Source organism: Phragmites australis, chromosome 21 (genome assembly GCF_958298935.1).
Source record: "Phragmites australis chromosome 21, lpPhrAust1.1, whole genome shotgun sequence".
Taxonomy (NCBI): Eukaryota; Viridiplantae; Streptophyta; class Magnoliopsida; order Poales; family Poaceae; genus Phragmites; species Phragmites australis.
In genome coordinates, this window is record NC_084941.1 from 8,683,219 (window position 1) to 8,698,877 (window position 15,659).

General features: G+C 41.0%; 1 protein-coding gene and 1 long non-coding RNA gene across 2 annotated transcripts; both read right to left on the minus strand.

Moving 5' to 3' along the window:
- Positions 1-2,176: 2,176 nt before the first annotated feature.
- LOC133903445 (uncharacterized) lies at positions 2,177-3,295 on the minus strand. Its single transcript, XR_009907275.1, has 2 exons — positions 3,152-3,295; positions 2,177-2,473 (listed from the first exon to the last, which is right to left on the minus strand). It is a non-coding gene; the product is annotated as an uncharacterized LOC133903445 (long non-coding RNA).
- A 602-nt stretch (positions 3,296-3,897) lies between these two features.
- LOC133903444 (serine/threonine-protein kinase EDR1-like) lies at positions 3,898-12,645 on the minus strand. The gene is made up of 13 exons (XM_062344831.1): positions 12,112-12,645; positions 10,131-10,547; positions 9,480-9,583; positions 8,073-9,307; positions 7,727-7,767; positions 7,460-7,528; positions 7,241-7,341; positions 6,732-6,810; positions 6,545-6,643; positions 6,386-6,454; positions 6,241-6,290; positions 4,401-4,577; positions 3,898-4,256 (listed from the first exon to the last, which is right to left on the minus strand). Exons 1-13 carry the CDS (start codon positions 12,481-12,483, stop codon positions 4,121-4,123), a joined length of 2,949 nt encoding a protein of 982 aa, XP_062200815.1. The 5' UTR covers positions 12,484-12,645; the 3' UTR covers positions 3,898-4,120.
- Between the last annotated feature and the right edge of the window lie 3,014 nt (positions 12,646-15,659).

A 15,659-nucleotide genomic window follows, 5' to 3' on the forward strand; every position in this document is an offset into this window, starting at 1 on the left:
TGTTTTGTATTTCCCCATTGTATAAGGAGCCTTGTGCATATTCACCACACTCACCCGCACCTGTATGTGTATATATTCGGCTCTAAAGCCGGTAAAAATTCAAAATTAGACAACATACACGACTGTATTTGCCGAAATAGACAATATGTCAGCATATTTATAATTTTAACATCCGTATTTCACTTACCGAATATGTCACTGTAGCTCATATTCGGCACACGGTGTGTCGAATATGGCACTGTAGGCCATATTCGACACACCGTGTGCTGAATATCAACCGTATTCGGCACACGGTGTGCCGAATATGAGCTGTAGCGGCGTATGTGGGTCCGCGCCAGGGACGATGGTGCGGACGTTGGACGTGTCCGCGCCATCATGACTGGCGCGGACATCCTCTTACAATGCTTTCAACGCGTCGCCTGCCGCCTGCTACAAAATGAGGAGAGAGCAGCAAAGCGCAAGGCAAGAAACAGAGCGCGAGGCGAGGAGGGGTAGCAACGCAAGATCAGTTATGTCATTTGTAGCAAATAGTTTCAAATTTTATTGAAAGTTGGCAATTACATGAAATGACAACACGCCGGTATCAAATGACAGTTAAATTAGTAAATAATTTCAAATTTTATTGAAAGTTGGTAATTACATGAAATGAAAATACGTCGGTATCAAATGACACTTAAATTAGCAAATAATTTTAAATTTTGTTGAAAATTGGTAATTACATGAAATGAAAATACGTCGGCATCAAATGACAATTAAATTAGCAAATAATTTCAAATTTTATTGAAAGTTGGTAATTACATGAAATGACAACACAGTATCAAACGACATAACTGATCTCGCGCTACTGCTCCTCCTCGCCTCGCGCTCTGCTCCTTGCTTTACGCTCTGCTGCTCGCTCCTCATTTTGTAGCAAGCGGCAGGCATGCACTGGAAGGATCGCAACAAGGATGTCCGCGCCAGTCATGATGGCGTGAACACGTCCAACGTTCGCGCCATTGTCCCTGACGCGGACCCACATACGACACGCTAAAATTGTAAATACGCTAACATATTGTCTATTTCGGTAAATACGATTACATATGTTATCTAGTTTTGAATTTTTGCCCTCTAGAGCCCTCCGATGAATACAAGGACCTGCGTGTCAGGGACAAAACTAGGATACAGTTGTCTCTTCTCTAGTTATCGGTCTCTTCCTCCATTGCACATTGCACTTGCGTACCGACACCATCCCTACTGCCGCTGTTCTTCATCCTGAGCGGCCGCGGCTGGATGAATCCTTAACGCTGCAGTGCAGGGGCTCTTCATCTTGACGCTTTGCAGCTCGTCGTCTGCTGCCTGACCGAAGCCATTGCTTGTCATCTTGAGCCACCCGGTTGGATCCATTGAAGGCCGCTTGTCTCCCTTCCTTGGGCGACCACTTCGCGCTGCTGGTGCTGGGCAACCCTCCAGATCGACGTGAGGTTAACCTGCTTGTGTTTTCCTCCTGGACTGGGAGCGGGGTCCAGGGGAAACAAACCTTAACCTTATACATTTCTGGATGCATTGACTCTTTGTTGTTCATGCATCAAGGTCTCCTCCTTTTCACTGAAATTGCTAATTTATTGGAGTTGTATTTCAGGAGGTGCTTTTTTATCACAGGAAAAAAGGTTGTATATTATGGAAGGTTGCATAATTGTGCTAAATCGCTTTAGACATTGGAGAGAACGCGTGTGTGGTTTGTTAATAAAACAATGAATCTTTTTGGTATCATCCTATCTGGTGCTCCAACTACAACTTGTTTCACTAAGACTTTGAGATTGTATGTTATAATAAAATGGTTTAAGTTATTATTTTTAGTCTAAAATAGAAACAAAATAGCTCACCTAACTATCATCAATGTATCCATAGCTTCAGTTCCATAAATTCCTAGAGCTAAGAATATCCAGTGCTAAAAAATTTTAGAGTTGTAGCTCTAACAAACAGGCCTTAAATAGTGCCTTTTCAGCTCGCTTCATTGACAGAATTCTTACCGATTGGCATAGTGATGAAAAAACACTGGTTGAAGCTGTCAAAAGGTACTTCTTTGCGGAGCATCTTTTCAGTGAAATCTAGATCAAGATAGACCATTTCCTTTTCAGGTGGCACTTGTTTTGCCATTCGTATGTTGACAGCACTTTTATGGAAAGAATGAAGGGAATAGAAGGTGAAGCTACCGCCTCCGATGATGAGGCCAGATCAATTTCTAGACAGACAACTCTAAACATCGCGAGTTACTGCTAATTTTCCAGTTTTCAGGACCGTAGCAGTTAGCACCCTGCATACTAATTACTTGTTTTCGATACATTTCCTCGGTCTAAGTTTCAGAACATTTCACAGCAAAATGACTCCTTTTTCCTGTTATGTTTCTCCAGGAGGCGGCATGGAAAGCGACAATCTCTCTGAAAACACAGGTGCTGTCACCGGCATCGGCATCGTCGGTGTGCTGATGAGTTTGCTGCATTGTGAAGTTTACATCAGAAGAGTGGTGGAATTCCGTAAATGTTAGCATTTTGTTTTCTAACTTCCAATTGCAAGCTACTAACCGGCATACAGTTCTGAAATTATTTGTTCATGTGCACCAAAAGATTGAGTGTTATGTCTGATCAAGATTCATTGGCTGGGAAATGCCGTGTGGGCGCCTATTGCTTGAATGGAAACGACATATTTGTGAGAGCAACCTGACCGTTAGAGATTAATATTTTTTTCGCGAATATGTAGGAAAACTACGTATCTTTGTATTAAGAAGGATCGGTGAAACAAATGTTACACAACGACCACAAAATGGTCTAGTTTAAGTAGAACCGAATAGGAAATTATATAGAAAAGAACAACTGGAAGTCGAAGTAGTAGCGTGAGCTAAATAACCGAGCCGACGCTTCGTAGGCGCTAAGTGAGAATAGGAAGGTTCTTATTAATTTGCACTTTCGCGAACTGTAGTAAATTCTCATAGAACATGTTCTTACTGTAGGAAATTTGGGCACAGAGTTAATTCCAAAATTTAAACAAAGGCAAAATACGCAGAATATAAGTGATGCGCTGCTCATATTATTCTTAGTACAAATCCAAAGCAGCAGGCATCTCAAAATAGCACTTCTACACATAAGAACGCGAACAGAGTGTAAGCCATTCTTACTTTGAGCTTGATGAAAAACCAGAACGTTGTGTCAGCTTGACGCAGTGGAGGATCGGTGCAGAGAGTTGAGGCAGCGTAGACTGACCAGAGTTTGATGAGAAGACTGACCAAACTGAAAAAACAAAACCGGCCAAGTTCGATGAGAAGACTGACCAGAGAAGCAGGAGGTCGCATGAAGTCGTAGAGTGGCTACGCAAGTGGACGCGCCGTCCAGAAACCTTATTTTGCCGCTCCCGTGCAGGTGATCTCAGCGATAACAGTTCGAAGATACCACTCGCCTTCCTTTCCTTTCCGATGCACGCCAAGAAAGTTCGTCGACGTGGACCGGTAGCTCAACACCACAACACACCAACACCGAGAGCAAATGTGTTAACAAGCGACAGCCAGAGCCAGGTGCCTCAACACACGATGCGAAATGCTCCAGAATGTAGACTGATATCTTCATTATAAGGTGGCTGAATTTTGATTAACTCAGCCACACAGTAACACATTTGCTTTTTTTTTTATTACTATTACTATGTTTCCATAATCCACACGGCACAACAAGCACGCTGCCTTCCAGCACGCTTGCACTCGGTATGGCAAAAAGGAAAAGAAAGGTGACACATAAGAAGCAAGATACAATTGCCAAATAGGGTATGTTTGGATTGGGGGTATTTCAATGGAAAATTTTGTATTTAATTCAAATTTGAACTAGATCCAGAAACCGTCCAGTGAAATACCCTCATCCAAACAGGCCCTATTTCTTTTCTTTTTTTCTGGCTGTTATCTGATGGGTCTATAGCCCTATACTGTATTGTACTGTACATACTGTGCTGCCAAGCTTTTTCTTGCAACAGCAAGGATGACTGCATGTCAGGTACTGGGGCTTGGGTTCTCAATCAAGCCATACCTTTGCAGACTACTGAACCCGAATATACGGAGACAAAATCATAGTTACTCTTCGTTCACATTTGGTGTATGATAACCTCAAGGGCTGTAGTTCACCCATATTTGTTGCGGCGCATGTGGGCTCGGTATCTCCTGATGAGAAGGAACTACTAGCCTTTGCAATGTCTTCAGATAGCTCGTCAATTGGCCAAAAGAAGGGCGCAAGTTTGGATCCCTGGAAAGTGAAAATGACACAAACAGACCATGTATTAGTTCGCATGCAACAAAAAGATTACAAGCTCAATCAACAGTACCAGAAAAGAAGCCTTCATGTCTTTCCTGTCCAAATTAAAATAAGCTAATACATCTGAAAACTCACTTCTGCCAGCAGTGCCGTATGATCTTTGCTACTAAAGGATCAACTTCTTTGGGAATATCAAGCCGTCGGTCCTGGAAGCCAACTGCACCCACAACTTGCATGGGGTTCATTCCCTGCCATGGCTTTCTTAGCGTTGCTAGTTCCCACAAGATGACACCAAAGCTGTAAACATCACACCTGCAAGACTCAGGAGATGAATGTGTATTATTGCCAATGTTTTACTGGTAATGTTCCAACAGAAAGAAAAGGAAAAGGCCTGGAAGAAACAGAAGCTCAGTTCTTCAGAAAGAAAAAAACAGTGATCGGTCAAGTCGTATGAAAGTTCTGATCTCTACAAGATAATATCAGAAATTTCACAACTGATTTTTAGCCTTATAATTATGTGCTCCATGCGGCAGTGTATAGTGGGGATCAGATCATTCCAACGGACCATTAAAAGACATCGCATGCCTTATGTGCACCCTCAGCCATCCAGTAAGATTTGGTTATGCAAAACAATATTAAGTAACCAGAGATGAACTAAAAGAATTTAAGAACCCTTCATGGTAGATGTAATCTAGATTACACCGATACCGACACGCGTATCGGACACCACACGTATCGGACACCGCGGTGCGGCATTCTCCCAAAATGACCGATACCGCCATGCGGCTATGTACTTTAATAATTATTTTTTATATATATGTTTGATTCATGAATGATAATTGATAAAAGAAATTAGTTGAATATCAAGCTGCAGCTGGTCAGTTGTATAAAACTGAATTGAAGAGGATGCACTCAGCAAGCAGGTCCGGTGGTGGCTGGCGGCGAACCGCGTCAATCTCAGGCGGCTGGTGGTGGCGATCCGCGGCGGTTTCCTCTTTGTAATAGCAAAATGAACAAGCAGTGAAGCACACGGAGGCCGGACTCACCTGCCAGCATCGAGGGGCGCGGCGAGGGGCGCAGCTCGGGCGCAGTGAGGGCGCGGCGAGGAGCTCGGGCACAGCTCGGGTACGGCGCTGCTGCAAATGCGTGGCAGCTCTAGGGTTGCATACGGGCCAAGCCATACATACACCACGTACGGGCCCAATATGGGCCAGGCCGTGTCTAGGCCGCGTCGCTCGCGTGTCCACGACGTGTCAAAAATTAAACATCTTTATTTTAAATTAGAAATAGTTCGATACTCGGCCGATACGTATCAGAGACGTATCGGCGCCGTATTGGAGTCGGACACGGCACGTAGTGCGGGTGCGGCAAATCTGTGGCGTGTCCGTGTTTCAAAGGATTTAATAAAAACTAGATATCAGAGTATATCAGCCATTGCTCTTAGCAATCCATCTCATAATCCTGAAAACACGCAGGTCTCCTACGCGTTTGGAAAAGAAAAAAACATAGTTTGTTCAGCACAAAGTTGAGAACTAGGTATCCAATTCAACATTTATCAAAGGAAAAGCAAAGAGTTAGACTTTAAGAGCTATGGAATTTATCATGTGAAGACCAAAGCTATAATAATATGTTTCAGAAAGACAGTCCTTGCATGAATTAACAGGTAGGGAGACAGACGAAATCAACCACCAAAGGCTCCAAATAGGACATAAAAAATGACACTACACTGTATCAAGCTTATAAAGCCATTGATTCCACATTTCCACTAAGAGGAGCCTTCTTATGAGTCAATTAAGCTCCCCTCAGGCAATTGTGGCTTACCCACAAAATTCAAGTTAGTGATTCCATTAGCTTTTTTGTCCAGAAACACCCTTCAGGTTTTAACTTACTACTATTTAGGTGAACGAATGAAAATTTGTCTCAACCTAAGCTGACAAACAACAGCACTAAAAAATGATACTATAAAATCACTTACTTCTCATTGGATTGCTCATTCCGCAATACCTCTGGTGCCATCCACTCCGGCTGGTACAACAAGGGGAAACAATAAATTCTATAACGTTTCTACCACAGCTAAAATAAAAGAGTCATTCTACTATCTAAACATCATGGGTACTTACAGTTCCAGCAGTGGATTTGGATGACAAAAACGTACTGTGCTTTAAACGTGAAAGTCCAAAATCACAGACCTGTGTAAATTTAATTTGTTAGCCAATAGTAATCCAGAAATGGTAAAGCAATAAGAGTTCAGGCTTCAGTTCTCGAAGGGCTTTAGATACCTTAACTGTCCAATTATCGTCAACCAGTAAGTTTAGTGATTTTAGATCCCGGTGAACAATTGTTGGTACACTTGTATGGAGGCAGTTCATGCCTCTTGCCTACAGAGAGAACATAATCATAGGCATGGCGTATGGACCGACAAATGAAAATAAACATGAAACTACAAGATCTGAATTTCACTCTTACCACATCAAGGGCCATCTTAATCCTACGCTTCTCATCAATTTCACAATTAGGACGATGAATAATCTTATGTAAGCTTCCCCTGAAAAAAGAAACAATTAGATAGAAGTCAATGTTGAAACAGGAACCATTTGAGCCAGCACTGATTAAAAATGCAAGTGTCACAAAAGATTCATGATAATAGGTTTAACTTTAGTCTAAAAGAGCATTTCATTGAGAAAATTGAGCACATTTATGTAGCCCATGGTAACATGTAAATTAGTACATGCATTTATGTAAAGCTGGTCAACCATCGCAATACCACATTAATTACATGTACCATGTTCAGCATTGTTTCTTTTCAAGTTTTACCATGCATTAAGCATTGCATCAGTACCCACTAATCAGCTACAAACAGTGCCATGATGCATCGACCAAGGCCCTTTTTTTTGGAAATCGCTGATAAAGGTACTCGAAAACAACTATTTTGACCTAGTTGTTTCATAAATCATTAAAGAAAACCTAATTTATACCTTGGAAGATATTCTGATACAATGGATAAGTTCGGAGGCCGTGTTACCGCACCCATAAAGAGCACAATGTTTGGATGACTAAGCCGGCGCATAATCCTCACCTATTGAAAGAGTATATTCGAATTATCAAATGTTTCAGCAAAAGAGAACTATATTTGTAGTATGAAAGTAGCATTTCAACAAAGCTTGTGGGTACCAAAAGCAAAATATTTCACCTACTTCACAACGGAACTCATCCAGAGCATCACCATAGAACTCTTGATCCAAGAATTTCTTTACAGCTACTTCCTGTAATAAGCAGAATATCAAACTGTCATAACAGTGATCACGAGATCCAATCAGAAGAAATAGCAAACACAGACCCTGCTTTGACTTGTTAATTGTTATTTGAGTTGTGCAATCAGTAATTCACATAGCATGTAAATCAGATTAGTGTACTGAGCTCAATATAAGTTCCATACAAAGTTAAAATGGAAAACTACTTACAGTTCCATTCCAATCAGCATGGTAGACTTCTCCATATGAACCTAAAAATAGAAAGGAGAAAATCATTCTGTCACCACATTCAAAGAACATAGGACACCTTATATGTATCAAATTGATATCAAAATAAAAAAGATGTAAATGATGCAAGTTAGTGGAACATAATGGCTCCAGTGGCGTAATAGATAAGAATATCCATACTTATGATAGGACATATAGAGTAAAGAATTTTGAAGCATAACTTTTCTACCCTAATGCTGGATGAATATTTATTTACAACAAAGGACCCCATGAACTATGTTAAACTGAGTGGAAAGATCAGTAGAGGATAGATAAAACATTAGTGTACCTAATCCAATCCTTTCACCAATTACAAGGTCTTCCCAGAGGATTTCACATTCAGATACATCCTCCAACATCATGTCAACCCTGCTTGAACCAACTAAGGATGGAGAAACAGACCCTGAGTGCTGCTTTGGTGAACCCATGAATCTGTCAGGAGGGGACTTTCTTGGATCAGGATATAACTTTTTGTGGTCATGCTTGCCATAGTTTTCCTTGTTCTCGTTCGCTTGTAAAGCAAACCCTTGTGCATTAGCAGAAGGTTGACCGTCAAATCTAGAACACATGGGAACTTTTTCCACATCATCACAAGGGCCCTTTTCTGCAACCTTCCCAATTCCATATGTACAAGCTGTGTTCACAGAAGAGGTACCAATCATGTCAAAATCAGAAGCAGCTCCCATGTTTGACCTATCAAGGCACTCTCCGGAGGTAGAGGCTGTGGTCATAGATGAGGTACCAATCGTTCCATTGTCATAGTTATGAACTGGTGCCACATATGACCTATTGTTGCGCTCTACAGAATTAGAATTGTAATGCTTTGCAGCTGACCAGGGCACCTGAGATGATGATTCAACATTGTCGATAACATTTCTGCGAGGAGCCAACCCATCAGCAAAGTTGTACTGCTTGTTGTTGGAAATGTCATTAAAAGCAGACCAGTTTTTTATCACCAATGGCTGTTGTAATCTTGCAGGGATCGGGGCTACATTCTCTCTACGTCTTTGGAACTCGTTGTTCCTGTTGTCTAGTCCCTTGAATGCCACTGAACTTTTCCCAGATCCAATAGCCCTAGAAGGATTAAGATCTGAAAATAGTTTTTTGGACTCATTGTCTTGAGAGTCTGGAAGTAATTCCAAGTCCTCTTTCTGCTTTGAATGTGCACCAGCAGTTGACGGTTGATCTAATTTCATCTGAGGTGCCAATGCACAGGGTGCACTAGCACTACTTCTAGCAGTCACTGATAATGTATCAGCCCAAGGATTCTGAGCAGACGGAGCAATTGTCTTCTCATACCCTGAATGATTGTCTGATATCCAATTGCTATTGCTAGGCATATGCAATTGGTTGTGCTTACGCTCAAATTGTAATGCAACTGGTTCATTGTCCATGTTACTTACTGAATCAGTCACTTGATTCTGACCCAATAATTGATTGGTATTGAATGAAGTGCCTCTTGAATTAAAGACATCTGCTGGAATAAGAGTGCCAGGGGCAGCCATAATATCGACCAAATATTCCCTACAGAAAAAAATTAAGTGGAGGAAACTAATCAACAGAAGTAGATGCAAATAAAGTAAGTACACTAGTGCAGTGTTAACAACAACAGCAGACTAATAATGCCTCAATGGATTATTTTGACAGTGGAAGTGTAGTTGATGAACGCTTAAAATCATGATTAGTATGAAAGTACCTATCATTGTCCATCTTTATGATGTTAATAGCGTCATCTTCAACACCAGTGTAATGACTCCCTTTAACCAGCTTGCATGGGATACCAACACTATCAGCAAGGATCTGCATGGATACAAATGAGCGTGTCAGCAAGACCAGAGAAACCATGCTTCTAAAAACAGCGCTCGTTAATAAGTCATTTGGAAGTGTGCTAATTAATTATACTGGTGAAGTAATATATTAGCTCCCCAGCTTTGGTAATCTCGTGTTCATTTTGTTGGTGTGCATATGTGGAAGATGCCTCTTGATTATTTACTCCTTAACACCATCACTATATTTCCAACTTATCTACTGAAGAAACCATTAATCCAATCTACTGGCAGAATAAACAAGACACTTCAACTTCAAGAGGAGACACGGTGAGACAGAAAAATTGATAAAATGAAATGCAGTGGGGAAAATGTGTACAACATAAAGGTTGATATCTTAAGATAAATTTATTATCTATTTAATGTAAAATCTGTTTTGCTGTTTACCAACATAAAACTGTTATAACTTTTCTTCATATTCATCAAATTATAGCCAAACAGGCATATGAAGAATTGGTGGAATGAACTCTACATACATGAGAAACAAGCATTGTACTTAATGTTTTTAAAAAAGAGCCAACCTTGAAAAGTAGGGCACGATGACGAGACAAGCCTATCTCAATGCGGCCAATTGGCAGCAGACTTGTCTGATGTGATGTCCTCTGCTCAATGCTTTTGCCCAACCACCTAGTAAACATTTCATTTGCATCTAGCACAGGACCACCCATATTTTCTGCAACAACTTCAGCTATTCGACGCACCGATACTGAAATATCAGCACAGCCCAACAAGCAGCATTGCGTTACTTCCTTCATCTCCCTTAAGGCATTATCAAATTTATGGTCAATCACAATCACTTCAAATCCAAGATCCCCAATGCTCATCTGAAGCTCAGCAAGCGATGGAATATTTTTCTGCCTGGACGACTCCGCAGAGAGGCCAAATATGTCGTAGAATCCATCAATAACTTTCTCATTGTAATCAAGAAAGTTGTATTCCTAAAATAAGTTAGAATACAAAATTGAGTCAGAAATGGATACAACAACAAGGGTTTAGTTCCAAAACATAAAGAAATCAGAGTTAGACAGCATCTGCTCATCAAGTACCCTATGACAATTGACAATGAAGATACCCTATAAGCTGACACTATTGCTTAGTGGTTTGGACACTTTCTGATGACATGAATTGCCACACTCCGATTCTTTCAATATGATAATGTCCGCAACTCTTCAGTGTGCTCCTCCACAGGGTAAAAAGAAACTAGCAGGAACCAGAAAATTGATGCCGGGTATTGGTAATCTTGGCGGTTACCATTAATATGAAAACCAGTTGGCTTCTAAAAAATCAAATACAAAAATTTAGAACTATGGAATATGATTTTATATGGATACGACTTCTCTATGCGAGGTGCCAATACCATTGAAAGAGCTACCATGCAAGGAAACAGTCATGAATTGTGATTAATCTTTTTTGTTTAGATAAAGGGAGGTATTGCTAATGGAGCTAAAGACCATGTACACCATGCATGCGAAGTAATTGTCATACTTTTGGGGCACTTGTCCTATACATCAGATCAGAACAAGGAGTAGATTAACATACATGCAAGTGGCATTAATACTTTCTATTATATCTGAATATGAAACCATGCGAGAATAGTTGTTTCCTTCTTCTTTTTTCCATTTTAATCCCCTGGACTTACTTTGTGAAAATTCTAAAATCTAGCTACAAGAGCTAGAAAGGCTGCAAATCTTCAATCTTGGACATGGCTAACAGATATCGCTGATTTCACGCCCAACTTCTGCTTCTTTGCTTGCCTAGTTATTCTCCTGGCTTCGTACATGGCAGAAAGTGATCTTCTTACCCTCCACTACTCTATTCAACGTACCCTATAACTGCAAAGACATGCATGTCTTAAAAGCTCCTAGATCCTTTTTCTGCTAGTGTTTGCACATTTTAAAGGAGCAGAGTAGACGTAATGGACTCAGAAAGAAAGAAGTCAATGCATATCTTCATGCGCATGCAACATGTTTTACACGCCCGACAAGGGAAGGACTTGTTTCAACTGCGCAAGCAAGACACCATATAACATGCAAATATGAGTTGAGATCTAGAACATGGACACGGTCTCCTATTCATACAGTCAATCATTACTATTTCTAAATATACAGTAACGGAAGTTAATAAAACTATAATGATAGAGAAATATTTTTTAGGATGAATGCTTACTATTATTCTCATGTGACGATATCTACATATTTTGGTATTGGGAAATCTACACGTGTTACACCAAATATTGGAAATTAATCGACTATAGTGCTGAAACTGTTTTAAGGTATCCAACTAGCTGAACTCTACCACACTCTCATTGATGATACGGCATCATAGGCTAAGGGCTAAGGCTATATCAAACCATCAAAGTGGCAAAATGTACACACAAAGCGCTTTGTCTAGTAAGAAATAACAGGGACATTATTAGTCCAATCCTGTAATCCACAATAAATCAATAAAATTCTATACCAGTTACTATATACACAGCGAAACAACAGAATTCGGTAGGCTTACCCGGTATCGCCGTGAGAGTGACTCCGCGGTGTCTCCCCTGCCGCGATCGTCCGCGACGCCCGGGTCGCCCCTCCCGAGGCTCATCAGCTTCGCCTTCCTGATCTGCTCCCCGTCGGGGTCCCCCGCGCCCCCGCCGCCCGGCACCGAGGCCGACGCCGACAGCGCCATCGCCAGCTGCATCTGGTACTCCTCCTCCTGCGAAATGAAGTCCTCCTCTCCGGCGCCCGCTGCCGCCGCGGGGGGCGACGAGGACGCCGCCGCGGACCTCGCCGGGGACGGCGGCTGCTGCTGCTCCGCGGCTGGGGGCGGGTTCGACGGCCCCGCGGCCTCGCTCGACCGGTGCGACCGTTTGGACACGAACGGGATCTTCATGGCTCCCGCTCGCCGCGAGCCCTGCTAGAGTGGAAGGGGCGAAGTTTCGGTGTGCGTGGACTGCGGTGACAAGGACTTGACATTTTGGCGGTGGATGGACGGATGCTCACTAGTTCCAAAACTGGCGTGTTATCCTTTGTGATCGACGGTGAGAATCGAATCATAGTGTGATCGTGTCACTTGGATAGATGTCATGTAGTCCAACTGTCCAAGGGTGGAGAGACCAAGGCAGCGAAGACTATGACAGGTGTGAATTTCGATGGTGTGTATAGATGCTTGCTAGTTTAGAAATGGTGGACCAGCGGCGAGCGTCGGGTCAAGCTATTGCTACATCACTTGAAGATATATGTGGTTGGCTTGTTGTTTCAAAACGCGTAGATAAGACTGTAAGGGATATGTCAGTTGTGATTTTTGATAGTGTATGGATGCTCGCTACATCTGAAAATAGGTAGGCCGTAGTTATGAATAGCGATGAGGGCAGAACATGAGTATGATTACATCACTTGAAGATATACATAGTTGGCATGTAGTTTTAAAAGGCAGACCAATGCTTCAAGAGATATGTCAATTGTGGATTTCAATGGTGTATGTATGTTCGATACTTTCAAAATTGGGTCGGCTATACTTGTTAATAGCATGAGGGGCAGAGTCTGTAAACCCCATCATCTGAATATATTGTGGTTTCAAATAGCGTAGACCAAGATTGTAAGGGCTATGTCAATAGTGGCTCTCAATGTTGCGTGGATGCCCACTAGTTCCAAAATTGGGTTGGTCATCCTCGAGATAGGTGGTGAGGGTTAGGTCAAGGTATGCCCACATCACTTGATAAATACATAGATAGCGTGTAATATTGAACCAGCCTAGGTAGAGATGACCATGTATGTTGTGGCTTTCGATAGTTTGTGGTTGCTAGCTAGTATCCTAGGTAGAGATGACTATGCATGATGTGGCCTTTGATAGTTTGTGGTTGCTAGCTAGTATCAAAAGTGGCAGGCCATCCTCATAAACGGCGGTGAATGCCGGATCATGGTATGGTCATGTCACCTATATATATTTGTATGTGCCACGTGGTTTCTGAACAAGTAGACCGTCTTTTCTAATTATGGTGAGCATAGGGTTACAGTATTGACCACATCATCTTGTTATATATGTAGATGACACATAATTTCCATCTCATTATATATGTGGATGACATATAACTTCCATCTCGTTATATATGTGGATGACACATAATTTCCATCTTCTTATATCTGTGGATGACACATAATTTCCATCTCATTATATATGTGGATGACACAAAACTTTCATCTCGTTATATATGTGGATGACACATAATTTCAATGTAACTGACTAAGAAAGCAAGGACCATACCTAATGTGGATTTTGATACATGGATACACACTAGTCCAACAACTGATAGGCCATCCTTACAAACAGTGATGATGAGAGCTAGGCAAGGATATGGTTTCATCGCTAGGTAAAGAGTTTGTTTTTTCTTAGAGTCACATTGGTTCCAAAACAGATAGACCGATCGTGGAAATGGTAGCGAGGAACGATAGATAGTGTTTCTGACAGTGGCACGCAATACCATCATCTGATGATGGTTCACAGTATTTTTTAGCAAAATGCAAGATGATGTATTACTGGCGTGCATTGGTTTCCATTATATTCAGTAGGAATAAATTTGCGTCATGTAAAAAGATTTTTTTTCCTTTTTTGTTATTCGGTGGACCCTTACTACTTCCAACATGCTCAGCCCATAACTATGAATGAAGTGGTGCAAAATACTCCCTCTGATCATGAAACATAAAGTTTTGGACATTCTTTTGGCAATTTTTTTAAACTCTTATTATCAACATCTTTCTATATATATAACATCAAAGTATATGCATATATTTGTTGAAATGCACTTTCATAATAGCATAAATTTCTTAGATTTTATAAATATGATTTAATAGAAAATAGTGGTCAAAGCTACATTTTGATGACCTTATGATTGTCCAAAACACAAAGTCTTTGTAACTGGAAGCTGTACATGGTATTTCTTCTCTGTGTGGCATATCAAGTTTAAGCTATGTATGTTCAATTGTAAACATTATTAGGACTAACATGATTTGCTAGTGTGCAAGGTTTTAGTCTCATGGATGTTAGATGATGGACTTGGGGAACCAAACACCTCTAACTAAATAAATGTCAAGAAAGAGCTTCATACGGATATAAAAACATATTGTTTAGAACAAGTGATAATGGTATTAAGAGAATCACTTGTATAGATATGTTTGTTTTCCGTTGACACTACTATAAGCGGGGATTACATTTGTACTTGTAGCTTGATTCTAATATCTTTAGGCTAGTTCCCTGGCTAGTGATGCACACTAAGTTTGGCTATCTCATAGATCAAAGAAAGACATAAGACATCAAGAAAGAAAAGTCACAAAAACTAGGACAAGTTGGATTGAATTGGACAAATCCCCTTGAAAAAGAAGTCACTAGAATATATGGTGGGGGCACTACATTATATGGTGGTGACATCGGATTGTACCATTTTATCACCATAATTAAATATTATTGTCACTAATATTTACGGTTTTGTGATGCAATGTCGTTGGAATTTGTTTTGTAGAATACACGAAAAAGTGGCTCAAAACTATGAAAAGGGATAATGCGACAAAGAAATCCGATTTCTCCAACCAAAGACGAGCCGACGTCCCAACCCATCAAGCCCGAAGTGTCCCATGATGGCCCACAAGACCCTACACATAAGGCCACAACACATTATGGCGAGAGCAGACTTCTAGAAGGTCCATCCAAATGCTTCCTGAAATATGGAGTTCTTCGTGGAGTCCTGGATAGCAAGATCTTTGAACACAGATTCAGAGTTCAAAACATGCTCTAATGCAAAAACTTAATGTACCAAAGTTGTAGATGTCCTCAAGAACTATCATTTGCACATATGGAAGACATGTTTTGGACTCCGGAGCTAAGAGATATTGCCCCCACAATGCGTGTCACATAGAAGAGCCTAGAACGGCACAAATCAACTTACAATGCATTTTTTTTTAAATCAATATGGTGTTTTATGGAAAACCCATAAGAGCAAATATCAGGTGCACAAGATATATCAGTGAACATATGCACAAACTCAATCTCGATCATCAGATCCAATTTGGGTGACC